This window comes from Plectropomus leopardus, chromosome 2 (assembly GCF_026936395.1).
Source record: "Plectropomus leopardus strain MGB_pleo_1.0 chromosome 2, ASM2693639v1, whole genome shotgun sequence".
Taxonomy (NCBI): domain Eukaryota; kingdom Metazoa; phylum Chordata; class Actinopteri; order Perciformes; family Serranidae; genus Plectropomus; species Plectropomus leopardus.
This window is the reverse complement of record NC_142177.1, coordinates 2404812-2424857: the sequence shown is the minus strand read 5'-3', so window position 1 is coordinate 2424857 and position 20046 is coordinate 2404812. Positions and strand designations below refer to the sequence as shown.

General features: G+C 41.3%; 1 protein-coding gene across 1 annotated transcript in view; it reads right to left on the bottom strand.

Moving 5' to 3' along the window:
* The window catches only part of LOC121949536 (copine-9-like), a 246154-nt gene that overhangs the window by 126414 nt on the left and 99694 nt on the right, over window positions 1-20046 (bottom strand). Inside the window, exons 5-6 of the mRNA XM_088082828.1 lie at window positions 16136-16175; window positions 9798-9877 (exon numbers count right to left, since the gene is read on the bottom strand). Coding sequence (XP_087938954.1) covers window positions 9798-9877; window positions 16136-16175 — 120 coding nt within the window. The remainder of the gene's footprint in view (window positions 1-9797; window positions 9878-16135; window positions 16176-20046) is intronic.

The following is a 20046-nucleotide window of genomic DNA, read 5'->3' as shown; positions in this document are numbered from 1 at the left end:
GTTTCGCCATTAAACAGGAAGTTGTTGTAACTAAACCAGACATTGTCCAATCTTCCCCAAATTTGTCATGCTTGATAAGAGTACAGAGAAGAACACATCTGCATGGCTCACTTGAGTTATCGGCATACCACCACCTTCTGGAAACAGGAATTTTCATGATTTATATTTTTAGTTGCATCCCCTTACAGGGGAACATTCAACTCAAACTTGGTAACAAAAGCTGCTGTAAGACTTTTATGATGCCTCCTTGTAAAGATCACGTTTTCAATGAATGATGTTGCTGTGACAATGCAGTATTCACCACCAAACTGGAAGCTTCTGTAACTTCAGTTTGCAATAACCGATTAGCCTCAAATTTTACAGGTGTGAACAGGTTACGGCCCTGAACACATCAACATGTGATACTCAATGCACCACCTACTGGCAACAGGAAGTATGCTGCATAACAATATCATCCTTTGATTTGCATGCAATTTATATGGTTTGGTCTACAAATGATGTGGACCAGGATGACTTTGATTTTGTGTTGTCTCCATCGCCACCTAGTGGTTTTAGGAAGTATTACATCATGTGAAATATGTCAAGCAATGGTCCAAACCTTCTGCATGCATTTTCTGACTTTCACTACAATTAAAAATTGGGGCAGTTGGAGTCACGCCAGTTACCCCAAGATTCATGGGGGTGCGAGGGCCCTTTCATCGCTGCTTGCAGCTTTAATTATTATTATTATTATTTTCTCAAATGAATTGCCTTTTTGAGGGCTTTATCGTATTCCAAAACTCATGAAACTTTGCATACTTATCAGGTCTGGTGAAATATTTGATATTTTAATGGTCTCGTGCGTGGGTGGGAGGAAATGTATTAGTGGCGCCCCCTACAGATTTTCAACGAAGCAGCCCCTGCAGCACGTTTTACCTAGACCTGCAAAATTTTGGAGGCCTGTGTAACACCCCAAGACCTACAAAAAAAGTCTCTTGGTGCCATACTGTAAAACCAACGGTTTTAATTTTGGTGTAGTTTTGGCCATTTTCAGGGGTCGTTATTTTTAGAACTTGTCCTAGAGCTTTCATCAGATTGACTTCAAATGTAATGGCTGCATTCATAAGACCTTCGACACCAAAAGTTATCACACTGTGTGAGCCTTATGAGGCATCTAATTTGCATGTTCTGCTATGAACTAGGAAGTAAACAGGAAGTGGTATATAACTCTGCTGTGAATGGTCCAATCTGCCCCAAACTTCACATGTTTAATGAAAGTCCTGCCCTGAACACATCTATATGACAATATTAAGTGATAATGAGAGTGCCACCTACTGACACAGGAAAGGCAAAGTTTTATATTCAGTTAGAAAACTGTAAAGACCTACATGATGCACAGAAATGAAACTTGAGTTTCATCAAACGCTGTTGCCAAAGTTACACATTATTTGCTGTAAAACCGGAAGCACTTTTTTAGGGGCAAGGCATGCACCAAAACTCACCAAACGTGGCACACACATCAGAAATCCTAAAATGTGATATTTGATATGCTTTTCTTTGCTTTGATGTGTCTAGATGGCTCTGGAGTTCCACCTAGAAAATTTCAACAAAGCTGCAGTGCAGAAAATGATGCTGGGGTGGTTTTGAAATAGTTGCACTCTATAGTTTGTCCAGCAGATAGAGCTCTTACTCCATTGTTTACCATAATCTCAGCCATATAAAAGGAGTAGATTACAGCAAATTTAGCCCTCCCACAATCACACAGGCTGACTGCTTCCCCATTTCACACCTCTGGAGGTGGCAGGTTTGAATCTACATCTCACATAGAGAGAGAGAGGGAGAGAAAGAGTCAGAGAGAGTCACAAACACCTTCTAAAGAAACTTCACAGGTATCAAGCTCCAGAGAGCCCTGACACAATCACACAGGCTGGCTTCTTTTTCACACTGCAGTGTTGCCCTCTCCCAGAGAGATGCAGCCGCACCAGTCAGCGTCCAGCAAGTAGCCCCGACGTGCGTGGAGGTACGAGGGCCCGTTCATCACCGCTTGCAGCTTTAATTCTGATTGAAACTGCATTTGAACTGTGAGATGTTTGTGTGTGCAGAGCAAACTTTCTGACATTGAGTAGAAATTGATGTGTCAGAGGGCTCCATCATTTAGAGCTTGTGTAAATACAAATCAGAGTTGAAGCATCGTCAGTCATCCACATGGAGGCAAGTCCATAAAATCAGAATATGAATATGTTATCAGGACCCACTAATTTTTGAAACATGCATGGATGAAATTCACAGTCTGATAAAAGGATCGACATCAATTTCATCTGAGATACTGTATGCTCAGGATAGACATGGCCAACACACATGTACGCACACACACACAAGCACATACACACACACACACACACACACACACACAAAAACACACACACACACACACACACACACTGTTGCCTTTCAACTGATGTTAAGATGTTGCACACTTTTAGAAAAGAAGGTTCCCCAAGGGTTCTTCCAAAAGGCTGAGATTCCACCCAGAATCATTTGCTTATTAAAAAAACAAAAAACCTTTTTAAAGAAATTTTCAAGGTTTTTTTTTTCAAAGTAAGGGTTCTATGCTGAACTAAAACTGCGATTAGTGAGAGAGAGATATGGGTAATGTAGTCAGTTACTTTTTTAAGGGCTCCCTTGGGTGGGTTCTAGATGAAATCCTTGAAATTGTACTGATTTCTCAATAAAACTACCTGGCTGTAAAAGCAAATACTTGGGAAAAAAGGATTCTCTATAGAACTACCTGAGTGGGTTCTAGATGAAATCCTTGGAATCTTGGAATATAAAAGGTTCCATGGTAGAACTATCTGGGTTCTCGATAAAATCCTTCGATTAAAAAAGGGTCCTCTATAAAACACACTGGGTGGGTTGTTTCTAAATCCTTGTAATTTGACTGTTCTTGGTAGAACACCCTAAGCTGGGTTCTTATCATTAGAGAGTAGAAAGGTTCTGGATAGAATTCCCAAAGAGGATTCTGGGTGGAACAATTAGACCATAGAAGGGTTCTGGGGGCTCTGTTAATGTAGGAAAATGAGTTTATAAGTTTTCACCTTTAGCAGTTTGCTAAACACACACTGAACTTGTTGCTGAATTGCACACACACGCGCGCACACTCACACACACAATATAGATATCAAATTTCTCATCTACCTCAGGTAAGATGGCAAGAGGTACAGTTATTTAAGATTTGGCATTTTAGTCATATAGCTTCACTTGATGGGACCCAGGCATCAGTTCTTTCCCCCAACACACACACACACACACACACTGAAGTTGGTAGAATCCGGCAGTGGCATCCAAGGGCATCAGTTTCACGCTGTCATTGACAAGCTGTGTGAATTAAGAAATGCTCCCAAAGGCTTCAACAAAGATAACTGACAGCGAGGGATTCACAGCCCAATCAGCTCTGACAACAGAGGAGGGTCTCTGGAATATGATTTATAGGTGGCTGATCATTAAATGTGTGCTTTATGACTCTGAAGTGGAGTTCTCCTTTTGTTTATGTTCTTATTTTAGCGGAGGGTTTTCACCAATCAATCCTATGAAAACTCAGGACACATACAGTATGACAGGGGATATCATTCTACCTAAGTCCTTATTTATGTCTCCAATAAAATAAAATAAAAGAGAATCTCTAATCACCTTAAAGTTTAAATAAGCTTGCAAATGAGTGGCATCGGTTCAGAAGTTGATTTTAGGATGTTGGGAGTGTCTACCTGTTCGTCAAAAGCATCATCAGCATGCCTCCAACACACACACATGGCCGCTTATCAGTTACAACAACCATCTAATTATAGACAGAACATGTGGAAGCCTTCCAGGCTCTCAAAAGTCATAAACAAGGCACGTGGTGAAACGGTAGCTTCATCTGGTGTCACGTTGTCAGCCTCAGGCCAACACACCAATCGCTGCTCTGCTCTCTCAAAGGAGGGAAGAGAAGCTGTCACTGTATCAGACCTGCTGGCCGCAGCCAAGGTGATAGGGACGGATCGATCAAGAGCGCACAGGTGTCTTTCGGAATTGGATCATATTTTTTATATTCTTACAGTAGCAGGTATTTTAGCGACACACCTTGAGTGGCAGAGTGTCATTTTTAACTTTAATATCTCCAGGATGGATCATAGCAGAGGTTGGGCTAGAAATATATTCTAAAGATGTACTATGCAGGAAATGTCACAACGTTCTGATCCCAAGTCATCACATGTGGCCTCCTTGGAGTGGACTTTCGTGTCTACATATTACACTCAGGTATCCTTTTGCATCTGCTCTTTACATTTGATGCCGCTACTGTGATGTCAACACAAGCACATGGTGGGATGATGCTGCAGGTTATGTTTAGGCAACAAAAGCACATGGCAACCAATGCTGGGTCACCAACGTCACATGTTGGCAGAGCTGGTTAGGATTCCATACAGACGGGAAGTGAACAGACTCCATGCTCTATCCATGCATGAAAGTTGGGTTTGTTGGACTCATCCACCACCCGTCCCAGCCACACTAAAGGCGACCTTGAGCTCCTTACATTGCGTCATTAGCAGCAACGTTTCAATTTGATGCTGTCCTGCCATCAGGTGCCATCCCACCATCTGCCAGCATGTAATAACACTGCGACAGGCTCTGTCCAACTGCGTTCTTAGATGACACCATCCAGCAGTGTATCATGTAGACGTGAAAGGTGGCTATTGGCATCTGGATCTTCATCAGCACTGAAAAAGCGGTGGTTATTGGCGACTTTAGAATGAGAACGGGCTGTACCTGCACACCGTTATTTGGCCGAGGTTGGGGTGGGGAGGAAATTGGAAAACACAGGCCAGAGTCTCTGCAGATAAAATACATGCACATAACACACTTTTCTAGTGTGTCATGAGTGATGATTTAGAGGGATTACTTTTGTATGAGTCTATATATTGTCTTTTTAGGAAAATCCTACAGATTCTAAGTCAAGTCAAGTCAAGTCAAGTCAAGTCAAGTCAAGTCAATTTTATTCATAAAGCCCATTATCACACAACAAAGTTTGCCTCGGAGAGCTTCACAGCATACGACATCCCTCTGTCCTTAGACCCTCACATCGCCTAAGGAAAAACTCCACCCGAAAAAAAAACCCTGTAATGGCGGAAAAACAAGAGAAAACTCAGGAAGAGCGACTGAGGAGGCATGCCTCTTCCAGGACGGACAGACATGCAATAGTTGTCGTATATAACAATTAAATTACAATAATGACAAAAAGGAAAGAGAAAGAGAGAGGAGAAGAGAGTAGTAGAGAGTGGGAGAGATGCAACAGCAATAATGGTGACAAAAGTATGTCATATAACAATAATGTTAGGTGTAAAATTACTAAATGCACTCTATGATAGCATGCAATGCTATATGCAAACATTGTGTAAAGAGTCCCATCCATATATTGCTAGTGGAGGCATGACTCATAATAATGGCAGGAGAAGGTCGCCTCAAGCAGGATCACGGCATCTGCACAACCAAGGCCCAGGACACAGACACAGCTTCAGACAGTACCACAACAATGGCAAAACCAAGACCACGATCAAGGCGAGCCGGAGGTACAGTATCAATGCAGCCACAACACAAGCACGGCCAAATTATACCTTTAATGATAAAACATGTCTAATAGCATTTGATTTCATTCATTCAGTTTCATTCATTTTATTGATACAGAGCAAGCTTACAAATTATGAATTTATTAGAGCATGGAGAGAAAAAAATGAACAGAGACACTGACTGTGCGGATGAGAGATGTTTTCCATGAAATCAATCCCTCTTTTTCTGTCTTGCTTATCAGTGGCATCACTATTAAATGGACTGCACTGCACTTGTAAAGCGCTTTTCTAGTCTTCTGACTACCCAAAGAGCTTTCACACTACACTTCACATTCACCCACTTACACATTCACACATTGGTGGCCGAGGCTACCATATAAGGTGCCACCTACTCAGTAACCATTTACACGCAGCATCAGGAGCAATTTGAGGTTCAGTGCCTTGCTGCCAAACTGCCAACCCTCTGATTAGAGGACAACCCACTCAACCCACCAGAGCCGCAGCCAAACCATGACTGATAATATTGTCATTTCGAGACTAATTAATTCCAATGATGATATTATAGTATATCAATACATATTCACCCTTTCTAAGAGCAATAAACTTTTAATTCTGAGGACTATTCAGACATTAAAATATGAAAAATATTTAACTTAATTTATATTTTTAAAAAAAGTAATGAACACCTGGGGCATCCACTCTACAAGGTGAGCTACTGGACACTACATGTGCAAAGGCCTTTGTCTTTGCTGTAGCAGCCGCGGGTTCAATTTCAGCCTGCGGCCCTTCGCTGAATGTCATCCCTTTCTTTCCGCCTTTTCATTCTTAAAGCTGTCCTATCAATTAAAGGCACAAGCCAAAAAGAAGGTAATAAATAATATCTAGGCCAACAACAAGGTTTATATAAAATAATAATACCTCTACAGGAGCAGATCAAAATTACGTAAGATATAATACAAAATTTGGCCAACAAAAATAAGTTATGCCTCTAAAAAGACAAGCTTAGCAAAGTCCAAGCGACACCACAAAGTCAAAATATTGGCATTATCACGATATAAACTTTTCTTATCATATTAAAAATCATACTGGTATTATTTAGTACGATATGATATGGTAAACTCATAGTCTTGACCTAAAGCACCCTTTTTTCTTTGTTTTATTTAGTCATGTCGCACCAGTTTCAAAAGTGTTTTTCTACTACAGAGACAGATTAGTTTTATGTGAGGACCGTCTTTATACTGGCTTTTTTAAATTAACGGGAGCTCGCCCTCAGTGTTCCAATCTGTCAAAAATGACAGATGGCCTTCAGATTTTTCCATCATTGAAAAACACTCAATGATGGAAAATACTAAGTAAACATGACTTCTGGTTCATACTGTTTATACTTCAGTATGTAGGCTACATTTACACTTGGGAGCTTCCCAGTATAACCACAGCTTTCCAGTACTGACCGATGAGTCGCTTCTGTTGAAGCGTAAAAGCTTAGCTCAAGGACGCTTTAATTATATCTGAAGCAACTGCTGACTGCCTGGACATTAGTCTAACTTTAGTCCAGGAGCTTCTGTCCTGCTGAATGAAGTCAGGGTGCAAGATGCACCATATGACTTCCAGCAATGTCCATAATGATGTTCATAAAGATTCCTCAACCAACATTTCATCCTCATCATGAAGAGACTGCCAGGTAGCCACAGAAGATACTGACAAGAGATCTCAGCCCTGAGAGTGGAACTGCATCTCTCATCAGGGTGACTCACATCACCAGCATCTGCACAGTTACTGCTTCAACATACATGACCTGCTACTTTTTATTAACCTATTTTAAAATGACTATACTCATAGTGTGCCTGCATCATCAGCTATTCGGATTTTTATCCACTCATATCATCAAACTGTGTTGTATAATTTTACTTGTACATGTTTAACTATATTGTGTGCCTTTTTTTAATCCATTGTACATACATATTGTATCTTCATATTGTATTTTTTAATTATTATTTTAGCATGCCTTTTAACATCAGGCAAGGGACTAATGAGTGACTTAGGTGCATTTACATTTGTTTAAATGTGGATTAATGTATACTGTACACATTAAATCACACACATAAACACACATTTATCAACATCAGGAAAAGTTGTGTGGGGCTTGGACTGAATGCAGCAGACTGTGAGAGGATCCCCACAAACAGCATATGCCAAGCGGCCAGTCAGACCAGAGAGGAGAAATGTAACCAAAAGCACCAGACAAAGAGAGGGAGGAGAGCCAGCATCAGGGCAAGGCTGACCCGACTTGGACCAAGAGCTGTTCCTCTACCAAGCCTTCTTCTGACCAATGTGGATGAGATGTAATTGAGGCTCACTCAGCAACGGGAGATCGAGGACTGCTCCAGTCACATCTTCACAGAAACATGGTTAACCCCTAAATCCTTGATCAAGCTGTTGCACTGGATGGGCAGACCTTGTTGGGAGCCATAAGGAAGCCAAAACTCTGATGCAAATTAAAAAATGCACTGCAGGAATTGTATGATGCCATCAGCTGTAGCATGCCAAACAACCAGAAGGAATCTTTAAAGATCAAATGTAGCAGGATCAAGGACAGATGTAATTTCATTTTTTAAACAAAGTTTAAATGTGACTTATAAATCTACCTTCTACCTTCTACAACCACATACACCTGAATGAATACATGTTGAACAGTGAGGTCCAACTGTAAAAAGTGTGAGAGCCATGTGCCATTTTTTTGCTGAACAAAATTAAGGCACATTGCTCAAAAACTGACTTTCCATCTACAAACGCACATCACTGTTGGCTGATGTAGTGCCAATGACCTGACCTGACCTCCAACAAATCTGTGTGTTTTAACTGAAGACATGCAAATGTTCCCTGGATATTAAAGTCATGCATTGTGGGAGGGGGCTGTTGTTTTTTGCTGGGGAGGTTTGGCGTCTGCGTTGCTTTGGGTTCATAGGTAGGCGGGTTGAATAATTACACAATTACCTCACTTGTCTTTTTTGGATTCGGCCAGCTTGGGATTTTGGGCCTAGGCACTGACCTTTTTGGATTGAAGCAGTTAGCTTCTGTCTGCAGTGTATCTGTTGTTATCTGTCAATTATCTTGAGTCTGTTCTGGTTATGTGGTATTAAGTGTGTGGGTCAAGGTTACCTTTGCTTGAACAACAGGAAAAAGAGTTCAAGTAATGGAAGATCTCTTTTATGTATGTTTTTTGGCTTTCTCACGATTAAAGAATTGAATATGACTGTGCACATGGACAGCATTGTTGGAAATGACTTATATTTCTCAGTTACACATATCTACATTGAAGTGAATGGGAAGCAGTGTGATGTGACTGTACCTCAGCAAAACCAGTGTATGTTACTTTGAATTTTTACCGTTACATGTTTATTCAGGTAACTGGATTCAAGTGTCGAGTTCAGCCCTTTGAACACTTGAATTTAATACCAAACTCCATGATTTTTAAGGATTTGTTTGTGATGAATGAATCAGTATACAACAGCACAACATCAGCTGTTGTTTCTGCATTTTGTGGATAACATTAAATAATCATTGTTCCAAACACACTTCCCAGAGAGCCCTGGGTGCTTCTCTTTCCATGACACTTCAAGTTGCACAAAATGAAATTGCGACAATAAAATACACCTAGTGGAAACCCGTCAGATTCATTGGTCATTTTTTAAACCATATTTAAAAAAAAAATCAAATAATTCTGAGAAGCTTCATTTTGCAAAACTGCAATGGAAACACTATTTTGGGCTTTTCTAACTCAACGCTTACTCGGTCGTGATGCAGCAGGCCCTACAAGAGGTGTTATTGTATCATATAACTGGTCAAAAGTTGAGCGGATCATCCAGAAGTTTTGAATCTACAATTCCTCTGTGAAATCGAGGACTATCACGGCTGCTCCCACGTGTAACGTGTTAACTCCCCTCCCTAACCCTAACCCTAACACGCCTATGTGGTCTGCCATTGGAAATAATGATGGCTGTGCAGTGACTGCAATAGAAATAAACCTGCTAATGAACATCCATTGCCACGCTTCTTGGAATGTTATCACCAGAGGAGAAGTCACATAACATCACTCAGTGGAAACTCAGTCATCTCGCAGTTGTGTTTTATTTACATTCCAAACGGATCATTGGAGTTTTGCACAAATCTAAATTGGAGACCTTCTGATATCTAGTCACATTGTGTGTATGCTGTACTTACGAGAGTGTCCTCTCCAGCCTGCTGCCAGTTGAGCCAAGGATTTCCCCCAGTGTACAGAACATCTGGCCCAGGAAGTCCTTGATGGAGAAGAGGAGACAGCATACAGTTAATACTGCACAATGCAGTCCAATTAGAGGCAATGGGTCATTTGGGGCAAAGGTGCAGTGTCTTGTTATCAATCAAACCACCGGTAAAAGTAATCAGATTTACTGTGGTGTGCAACACCAGGAGAAAAATGTCTAATCTGTCAGAGAGAACCTCCTGTGCTTCTTGTGTGTGTTATTCATAGGGGACAGTACCTGGTCAAGAACAAATATTCAGGTTCTCAGGCATCCCTCTGAGAGGATTACCAAACAGGAAAGTGAATTTAAATTGTTCCTGCTCAGCACAACAACCACAGCAATGCAAACTGACAGTGCATACAAATGGGGAAATGATGAGCAGTCTACGTTAATGACAATATGTATATGCTCAGTTAGATTATCAACCCTTGGATGCCACTGCTGGATTCTTCGAACTTTGGTGTGTGTGTGTGTGTGTGTGTGTGTGTGTGTGTGTGTATGTATATATATATATATATATATATATATATATATATAAGTATGTGTGTATGTGCATATGTCTACATGGATGGATGTGTTTATGTGTGTGTGCATAGAAGTGTATTTGTGTATACACTCACCGGCCACTTTATTAGGCACACCTGTCCAACTGCTCGTGAACGCAAATTTCTAATCAGCCAATCACATGGCAGCAACTCAATGCATTTAGGCATGTAGACATGGTCAGGACGATCTGCTGCAGTTCAAACCGAGCATCAGAATGGGGAAGAAAGGTGATTTAAGTGACTTTGAACGTGGCATGGTTGTTGGTGCCAGACGGGCTGGTCTGAGTATTACAGAAACTGCTGATCTACTGGGATTTTCACGCACAACCATCTCTAGGGTTTACAGAGAATGGTCCGAAAAAGAGAAAATATCCAGTGAGCGGCAGTTCTGTGGGCAAAAATGCCTTGTTGATGCCAGAGGTCAGAGGAGAATGGCCAGACTGGTTCGAGCTGATAGACAGGCAACAGTAACTCAAATAACCACTTGTTACAACCGAGGTATGCAGAAGAGCATCTCTGAATGCACAACACGTCGAACCTTGAGGCAGATGGGCTACAGCAGCAGAAGACCACACCGGGTGCCACTCCTGTCAGCTAAGAACAGGAAACTGAGGCTACAATTTGCACAGGCTCACCAAAATTGGACAATAGAAGATTGGAAAAACGTTGCCTGGTCTGATGAGTCTCGATTTCTGCTGCGACATTCGGATGGTAGGGTCAGAATTTGGCGTCAACAACATGAAAGCATGGATCCATCCTGCCTTGTATCAACGGTTCAGGCTGGTGGTGGTGGTGTAATGGTGTGGGGGATATTTTCTTGGCACACTTTGGGCCCCTTAGTACCAATTGAGTATCGTTGCAACGCCACAGCCTACCTGAGTATTGTTGCTGACCATGTCCATCCCTTTATGACCACAGTGTACCCATCTTCTGATGGCTACTTCCAGCAGGATAACGCGCCATGTCATAAAGCTCGAATCATCTCAGACTGGTTTCTTGAACATGACAATGAGTTCACTGTACTCAAATGGTCTCCACAGTCACCAGATCTCAATCCAATAGAGCACCTTTGGGATGTGGTGGAACGGGAGATTCGCATCATGAATGTGCAGCCGACAAATCTGCAGCAACTGCGTGATGCTATCATGTCAATATGGACCAAACTCTCTGAGGACTGTTTCCAGTATCTTGTTGAATCTTTGCCACGAAGGATTAAGGCAGTTCTGAAGGCAAAACGGGGTCCAACCCGGTACTAGCAAGGTGTACCTAATAAAGTGGCCGGTGAGTGCTTGTATGTATGTTTATGTATATGGGTGTGTATATATGATATATTATTGTTTTACCTTGTGTTAGTAATTTGTATGGTATTGTATTGTTAGGAACTTTTTAATTCAGTTGTAATATGTGACATTAAATAGAGAGTGAAAGATGTCTGGTTGGACAAGATGTCACTTTATATTCTACTTAGTTGTGATGAGCATTTTTCACTATTTCTGCACTTTATAGACTAAAAGATTAATTGATTAATCATGAAAGTAATACTTTAGTTTAGTTATAGTAACATTATTGACTAATGCACTAATAAATAACAATTGTTAATTGCAGACTCACTCACTCAGTTGCTGAACTGTGATTCCATGTGTATATAAGGAGCTTCATGGGGTTGATGGAAAACAAGATGCCATGATCAAAAGAGATCCAGTCAAACCTGATAACTATGGAAAACCAAGTGGCACACATGATGGAAATCTCCAGCCCATTCTCATTCCAAATTATCAATGCATCGCTTTGACAGTGCTTTCGGCATATGATCCTGGCATCAAAAGGCACTGTTTGCATCGATATGATAAGCCCCAGGACAGCATCAGCTGAGAATGCAGCCGAACAGATGTTATTATACACCGGTGGATGGCCAGATGGCACCTGCAGCATCCACATAATATGAATATTCACTTGAGAACATGGCTTGACGGAACCCTGTATTGTCCACATGACACACAGAAGGACAGTGTCAGTTTGAAACATTGCTTGTAACGATGTAACATAAGGCGTGTGAGGGCGCGCGAGGGCGCCCATAGGGTAGTCAGGACGGGCAGTGGATGGGTCAAGCAAATCCTGGACTTTCACAAGGGAGTCAGGTGCTGGCTGTCTGAATGTGATGTTTCTTTCTACACCTCACCGTCTGCTTCCCTCCCCTAATCCTAACCATCTGTGCCAGCATGTGCATTTGCTGACATCCCGGTGTTGGTTGCATGTGTTTGTGTTGCCTAAACATAACCATGTGCAGCAAAATCCCACCATGTGCTTGTGTTGACACGTTCTCATCCCAATTCATCACATTGCGCCTACATTCTGCATCTACTGTATTTATGACGTTTTAGGTATCCTTCTGTGTCAGCTGTTTATGCTCCGCAATGCTGTTAAAGTGATGTCAACAAATGCACGACAGGATAAAGCAGCATGGTTCTTATGTTTAAGGTAAGGTGTGGTAAGGTAGATTTATTGGGCATTTTTTAAACAAAGTTTAAAAACCAAAATTTCATTCATCCTTGATCCTTCTACATCTTTGAGTTGAAGGTTGAGTTGATTAGAATCAGCAGCTATTGTGAAGATTCCATCTGGTTGCCTTACAGAGCAGCGCTGACCATCACAGTGGTTGGGATGAAGCAACAAAGCCAATGGTTAGGTTTAGGCAAAAGACGCACATAGTAAGGTGAAAAAAAATCCCTACACACATCCACATAAGAAGCAAAGTCCAGACTCCAACATAAAAGCCGTTGTTTGTATCACCCATCCACCTCCCCAGCCACCCACCATTTAAGCACATTGTACTCATTATATTATGTGGTTACTGGCATTATCATTACCTGACGCTTTCAGAGTTTCATGCGCATACAACCACTTCTGTTTGGCAGCCTTCTCAAGTGACCTCACCCGTGTGTGTTGTATGTGGACGCGCCCCTTGCCATCCAACTGTCCACCGGTATATCATAACAATGCCACTCCTCTATCTGAGCAACATTCTCATCCCATGCTATCTAGTCATGATGCAGTTGGACGTAGACATTTTGCCATCACACTTGTATGCCAAAAGCACTAAAAGAGCAGATGTACTTGACGAGTTGTGAGTGAGAACAGGCTGGAGCAGGGTAGAGTGTTACATGTAGATGTGAAAGTCCACTACAAAGCGGTAACATGTGATAGAATGTGTTGGTATTTACTACTGGAGGTTGAGTGATGCATCGTAAAGCTAAATGTGTTTTCATAAATTGGTCCTTAAGTGAAGTGTCAAAACAGTTCATCATTAGATATGGCATGAGATTTGTCAATAAAAGAAACAAAAGAAAGAAAGACAGAAAGAAAGAAAGAAATTAAGAAGTTGTTGGATTTAGATATTTCACTAATATATCTCAGAGATGAGCAGATGGTGTATTATTTGTGCAACAGTGTGAATCTCTTGTATGTCTGAGACAATGCAAAGATTTTAGAAAATGACCATGAGATAACAAGTAGAAATGAAACAAAGGGATGATGCGTGGTGTCAGCCTACCTTCTGCTCATCCAGGTGGGGAGGCAGGGAGGAAAGGCAGACACAAGTTAGAGCAAAAGTTGAAAAGACATAATGAAAACATCTCAAAACAATTTTTAAAGGTACTGACAAAGAAAAAAGAAGAAAAGAGTTGTTCTGAGCTTACATCAAATGCTGTTAACAAAAGTGTAACAGTAATTAATTGCTGCATACACAATAAAATTGTTAAATAACTTTTGAAAAAGGAGAAATACACTGAACAAAAATATAAACGCAACACTTTTGTTTTTGCTCCCATTTTTCATGAGCTGAACTCAAAGCTCTAAAATATTTTCTATATACACAAAAGACACATTTCTCTCAAATATTGTTCACAAATCTGTCTAAATCTGTGTTAGTGAGCACTTCTCCTTTGCCGAGATAATCCATCCCACCTCAAAGGTGTGGCATATCAAGATGCTGATTAGACAGCATGAATATTGCACTTGTGTGCCTCAGGCTGGCCACAATAAAAGGCCACCCTGAAATGTGCAGTTTTGTTTAATTGTGGAGGTCTGGGGGGGTCAGAAAACCAGTCAGTATCTGGTATGACCACCATTTGCCTCACGCAGTGCAACACATCTCCTTCGTGTAGAGTTGATCAGGTTGTTGATTGTGGCCTGTGAAATGTTGGTCCACTCCTCTTCAATGGCAGTGCGAAGTTGCTGGATATTGGCAGGAACTGGAACACGCTGTTGTATACGCTGATCCAGAGCATCCCAAACATGCTCAATGGGTGACATGTCCGGTGAGTACGCTGGCCATGCAAGAACTGGGATGTTTTCAGCTTCCAGGAATTGTGTACAGATTCTTGCAACATGGGGCCATGCATTATCATGCTGCAACATGAGGTGATGGTCGTTGATGAATGGCACAACAATGGTCCTCAGGATCTCGTCACGATGTCTCTGTGCATTCAAAATGTCATCAATAAAATGCATCTGTGTTCGTTGTCCATAACATACGCCTGCCCATATCATAACCCCACCACCACCATGGGCCACTCGATCCACAAAGTTGACATCAGCAAACCGCTCACCCACACGACGCCACACAGTCTGCCATCTGCCCTGAACAGTGAAAACCGGGATTCATCTGTGAAGAGAACACCTCTCCAACGTGCCAGACGCCATCGAATGTGAGAATTTGCCCACTCAAGTCGGTTACAATGACGAACTGCAGTTGGGTCGAGACCCTGATGAGGACGAGGAGCATGCAGATGAGCTTCCCTGTGACGGTTTCTGACAGTTTGTGCAGGAATTCTTTGGTTATGCAAACCAAATGTTGCAGCAGCTGTCCGGGCAGCTGGTCTCAGGCAATCAATGGAGGTGAACATGCTGGATGTGGAGGTCCTGGGCTGGTGTGGTTAGACGTGGTCGGCGGTTGTGAGGCTGGTTGGATGTACTGCCAAATTTTCTGAAACGCCTTTGGAGACAGTTTAGTAGGTAGAGAAATGAACGTTTATTCACGAGTGACAGCTCTGGTGGACATTCGTGCAGTCAGCATTCCAATTGCAAACTCCCTCAAAATTTGCGACATCTGTGGCATTGTGCTGTGTGATAAAACTGAACATTTCAGGGTGGCCTTTTATTGTGGCCAGCCTGAGGCACACCTGTGCAAAAATCATGCTGTCTAATCAGCATCTTGATATGCCACACCTGTGAGGTGGGATATCTTGGCAAAGGAGAAGTGCTCACTAACACAGATTTAGACAGATTTGTGAACAATATTTGAGAGAAATGTCTTTTGTGTATTTAGAAAATGTTTTAGATCTTTGAGTTCAGCTCATGAAAAATGGGAGCAAAAACAAAGTGTTGCATTTATATTTTTGTTCAGTATATAAAGCTTAAAAATTTCCTCATAACCTCAGTCAGCTGGTTAAAAAGAGAAACGTTTTATATTTTATATCCTTTACCTTCAGTCAGTAAAGTGAGTAAGTGAGATACAAATAGACTTTTCAACCAACCTATTATAGGTTGATGAAACCTGTAAAGCCTTTTTTTTTACATTACATTTTAATTATTTAGCTAACAGTAGTAATTAGTCACAAGTGTTTTTTACTTATTTAATACATCTACTGCATCTTGCTGGTTTCAGGCCTCCATACCAGTTGGGTCTTGATCTTGTGGAACATATTAACAGGATTTCACAAAGGCTGCTTACATGTTTGGAAAGGTTGGAGCTCCTGGTGTCCACGTTGTACCTGCAGTTTGAGAAAAAGACAGCACAGTTTAGGTGTTTTTTCTTTGGAATACGCACACTAACAACCAGTGGTGTGGTGGTAGTTAATTTTGTGGGTGTACAAACAGGTAGGGGTCAGTTACAACAGAGGAAGTGCGTATACTCATACATATTCCAAAGGTTTTTTGGCTGATAACCAGGTACACTGTAAACAGCCAATCGAGCAGGCCAATATACCCCAAATACCTGTCTATGCCCTCCACTACACCACTGCTAACAACCCAATGCAATAGACATTCAGGTAGGAAAGACAGAAAGTATAATCTTACTGTGGAATAAAGGCCTACCAGTTCTTCGCTTTAACCCTTTGAAACATAGGTCAACATTACTTTTCTTGCTCCTGCATCCTTCAGATACCTTTCACAGGGTCTTAAACCTTTGAAATCTGACCAAATTGGTTTGATGTCTTCTTGAAAATGTGGGATGAAAGGCAATCAGCAACTTGGCAAGAAATGTCCCACAAACTGCAAGATTTAGTAGTTTTAGAATAAAAAAAAAAAGAAAAGAAAAATGTCTACAAAACTGTATTTATAATCATCATGGTAACATATTTTAAATTATGTTACAGAGTTATTTTTAAGCACTTTTTCAGGGTAAATTCTGCTAATTGTGCTAATTTCGAGGTATTTTTTTTAACTTTAACTTTTTACTAATTTCTTATGAATTTCTATCAGGTGGTCTTTTTCTCAATAGCCTTCCTTCCATAAATAAAAATCAAGCCAACTTGCTTTCAATAGGTTAACTCATTATTATGATATAAGTTTTAAATGTACGATATGCTATACATATATATATATATATATATATATATATATATATATATATATACATACAGAGTAATGACACCATCAGCATTTAGACTGGTTTCCTATAAGCCTTGCTTTTCACAATGTAAAAGAAGGACGTCAACCATTATGCAACCAAAATCTACAGTTACAATAAATATGTAAGTTCTTTGCAGTTACTACTCCCGGTAGCAGAAATCATGCATGGTGGAACAACCAAAGTAACTTTGGATTTTCTGAAATTTTGAAACAAATGCAGTGTGACCTGTGTTTTTGATTGTGTTTTGTCGAATTGTACCAAACCTCGGCCAGAAAAGTGGACTGGAGCTCAGGTCAATTCTTATCTTACCCTCTTATCAAAACCATTGGAGTCGCCAAGATATTCTACAGAAAGACACTTGATGCAGCAGGATCAGATGTGATAGACTTAGTATGCAATTAGCACGCATGAAACCAAGTCACCCTGGGAGTTAGATTGTCTGAGAACAAAGAAATATCATCTCATATACCATAGAGGCTGTTGGAGTATTTAAGTATATGATTCAGTGTTCATACTCAGTCCTTATAAGAGACAAGATATATTGCTGCATAAATCAGTGTCCTGGATGATAGTCTAACCTTGGAGGTCAGTTGTGAGAGTGGGAGCATGACGTGAAGAGAACTTGATATGTGGAGATAAGAGGAGGAGATGTGCGGAATGGATGTGGGTCAGAAGGGAATGGATGTGTGGTGTCTATAATTTTGTTCAACAGGACACCTAGAAGAGAGAAACAATTCCTAATAAGGGATTGTCCTTGAAGTTGACCAATCCTAAAATGATGCCATGCTGAAAGGGGAGCCAGATAATGAGGGGAACCAACCAGAAGATGACTCTACCTTCATTCACATTTTCTCATTGTAATAGTATAAAAGACTAGATCAGGGAAAGACAGGTTGTCAGAATGCAGGCTGACTAGCTGATGTTATTGGCTAGGGAGAGGCATTCCTGAGCTCTGTAACTGCTCACTGCTTGCTTGAAAAGATTCACTAAAAGGTTTGAACTTAAAATTCTAAATTCTGTGTGGACATTCAGTTATTTACTGTTTATTGAGTTGCTTTTAAGAATTCTGAACATAGCACTCACCCTGGGAGGGTGAGAGTTTTTTCTACTTGCAGCAACCAAGAGAAAAACTCCTTCAAGGCTCCTGCCTCCCCTAAGTTTCAACCAATCATAGGTTTACACATCACATTCTATTCCCAAGTCATAACATGTTGCAGTGGACTTTCACATCAACAAGTAACGCTCTCGGTATCCTTCTGCATCTGCTATTTACATTCCGGGATGCCACTATGGTGGTGTCAACACAAGCACATGGTGGGATTACACTGTTTGTCTAGGCAACAACAGCAAATGGCAACCAACACCAGGAAACAAACTTTTATGGATGGTTAGGATTTAGGGGAAGGTAGCACATGGTAAGGCATAACATCACATTCAGACAAGTGGACACCGGACTCCTAAATGAAAGTTCAGGGTTTGTTGGATCCATCCACTACTCCTCCATCCACTCTCGTGCTCCTTATACCTCGTTATTACTGTCCTGCCGCGTATCATGCGGACATGACAGGTTCTGTCCAGCCGCGTTCTCAAGTGACGCAACTGGTGCAATCCGGCCATCCACCACCACACAATAACACCGCAACTGGTTCTGTCAGGCTCACCTGACGCCAACCAGCAGCATTTAATGCGGACAAGAAAGGTAGCTTTTGGCATTGCACTCGTACACCAAAAGCACTGTCAAAGTGGTGGTTTTTTTTTTTTTTTTTTTACCAGTTCAGAATGCGAACAGGCTGGCTTATAATAACATTTCTTACTTGCCCATATCCATGAGGACCACTACTTTTTAACAGTATTTCCATCCTGGCCACATCCTTCAAGGGGAGTCCTGTAGTGCCCACTCAGCACCTCACACTAAAGCAGTCAGGTCTCTCTGGTCTGTGCAGGTTAACATCCTTTTAAAGACATTTAGCAATTTTTGTTGAGCCTTTAGATCTGGAAGTTATCAGACTTGAATTTTTAGGTTTTGAACCTTGATCATTGTTATAATAAATAAAAAAACCAAAAGAAAACATCAGTAGTTGCTTGGCTGTGAGGAAAACACTAGGTGAGTGTGGAAGGGGATGGGGGGAGTTGTATGTCTCCACTTTGGAGAAAAAATGAGCTCCTTCCTTGTGTATCTTATTTAACAAGCAACACAGAGATAATGGACAGCCCTCCTGGGAATACAAAGATAAAAATCATGTATGGTAATTAAATAATTAGATATGGTGTTCATCGGAGGGATGGGTGATAAAAAATAAATGTATGGATCTGGAGCAACATTTCTATATAATGAACTCTGGGATCAACGTGCAGACCGCTTCCTCTGTGGCAGATGTGTTGCTTCTTTCTCCTTTTCAAGGCCACCGAGTCCCCAAAAGGATGTCCTCTAAGAGCTGTCACCAGAGGCTTCTTTGAAAAGGACTCTGTTCATGTTTGACAAAGGAAATCCACTCGTGTGTCGAATAATATTACACAGACATCATGTATTCTTCAGCTCCTCAGCTCTCTCTGTGGATCTCTCTGTCTCCCTCTCTGCTCTACTCATTGCTGTCAGCATCTTTCTGAAGTCTGCAGAAAGGACGGGGGATGACACTGAGCCTCCGCGGAAGCCTGACACAGTCTTTTTACCTGTTCTCCGATCTCTTTCTCCACTTGAGTTACAGGGCCACATATTTAACCTGACATGCTCGGTCCTGCAGGAGTTCCATGGCTGCTTAAAGTAGATGGAGCATGGTAGTCTATAACGAGGGTGTGAAAGGAGTTCTCTGGTGCCTCAGAGGAGGAACGGCAGCGAGTACTGTACCAAGCCAGCTGCCTCAATTTTACTTTAAAGATGCAGAGTACATCTCAGCAGTGTTGGGATCTCTAGAGAGCAGCAGGCTTACAGAAGACGAGTGACAAAGCCTCTAGATTAGTTTTTGTGCTGAGGCCCTGTGGACCAGCTGCTCCCCTGTTAGCTGGGGGTG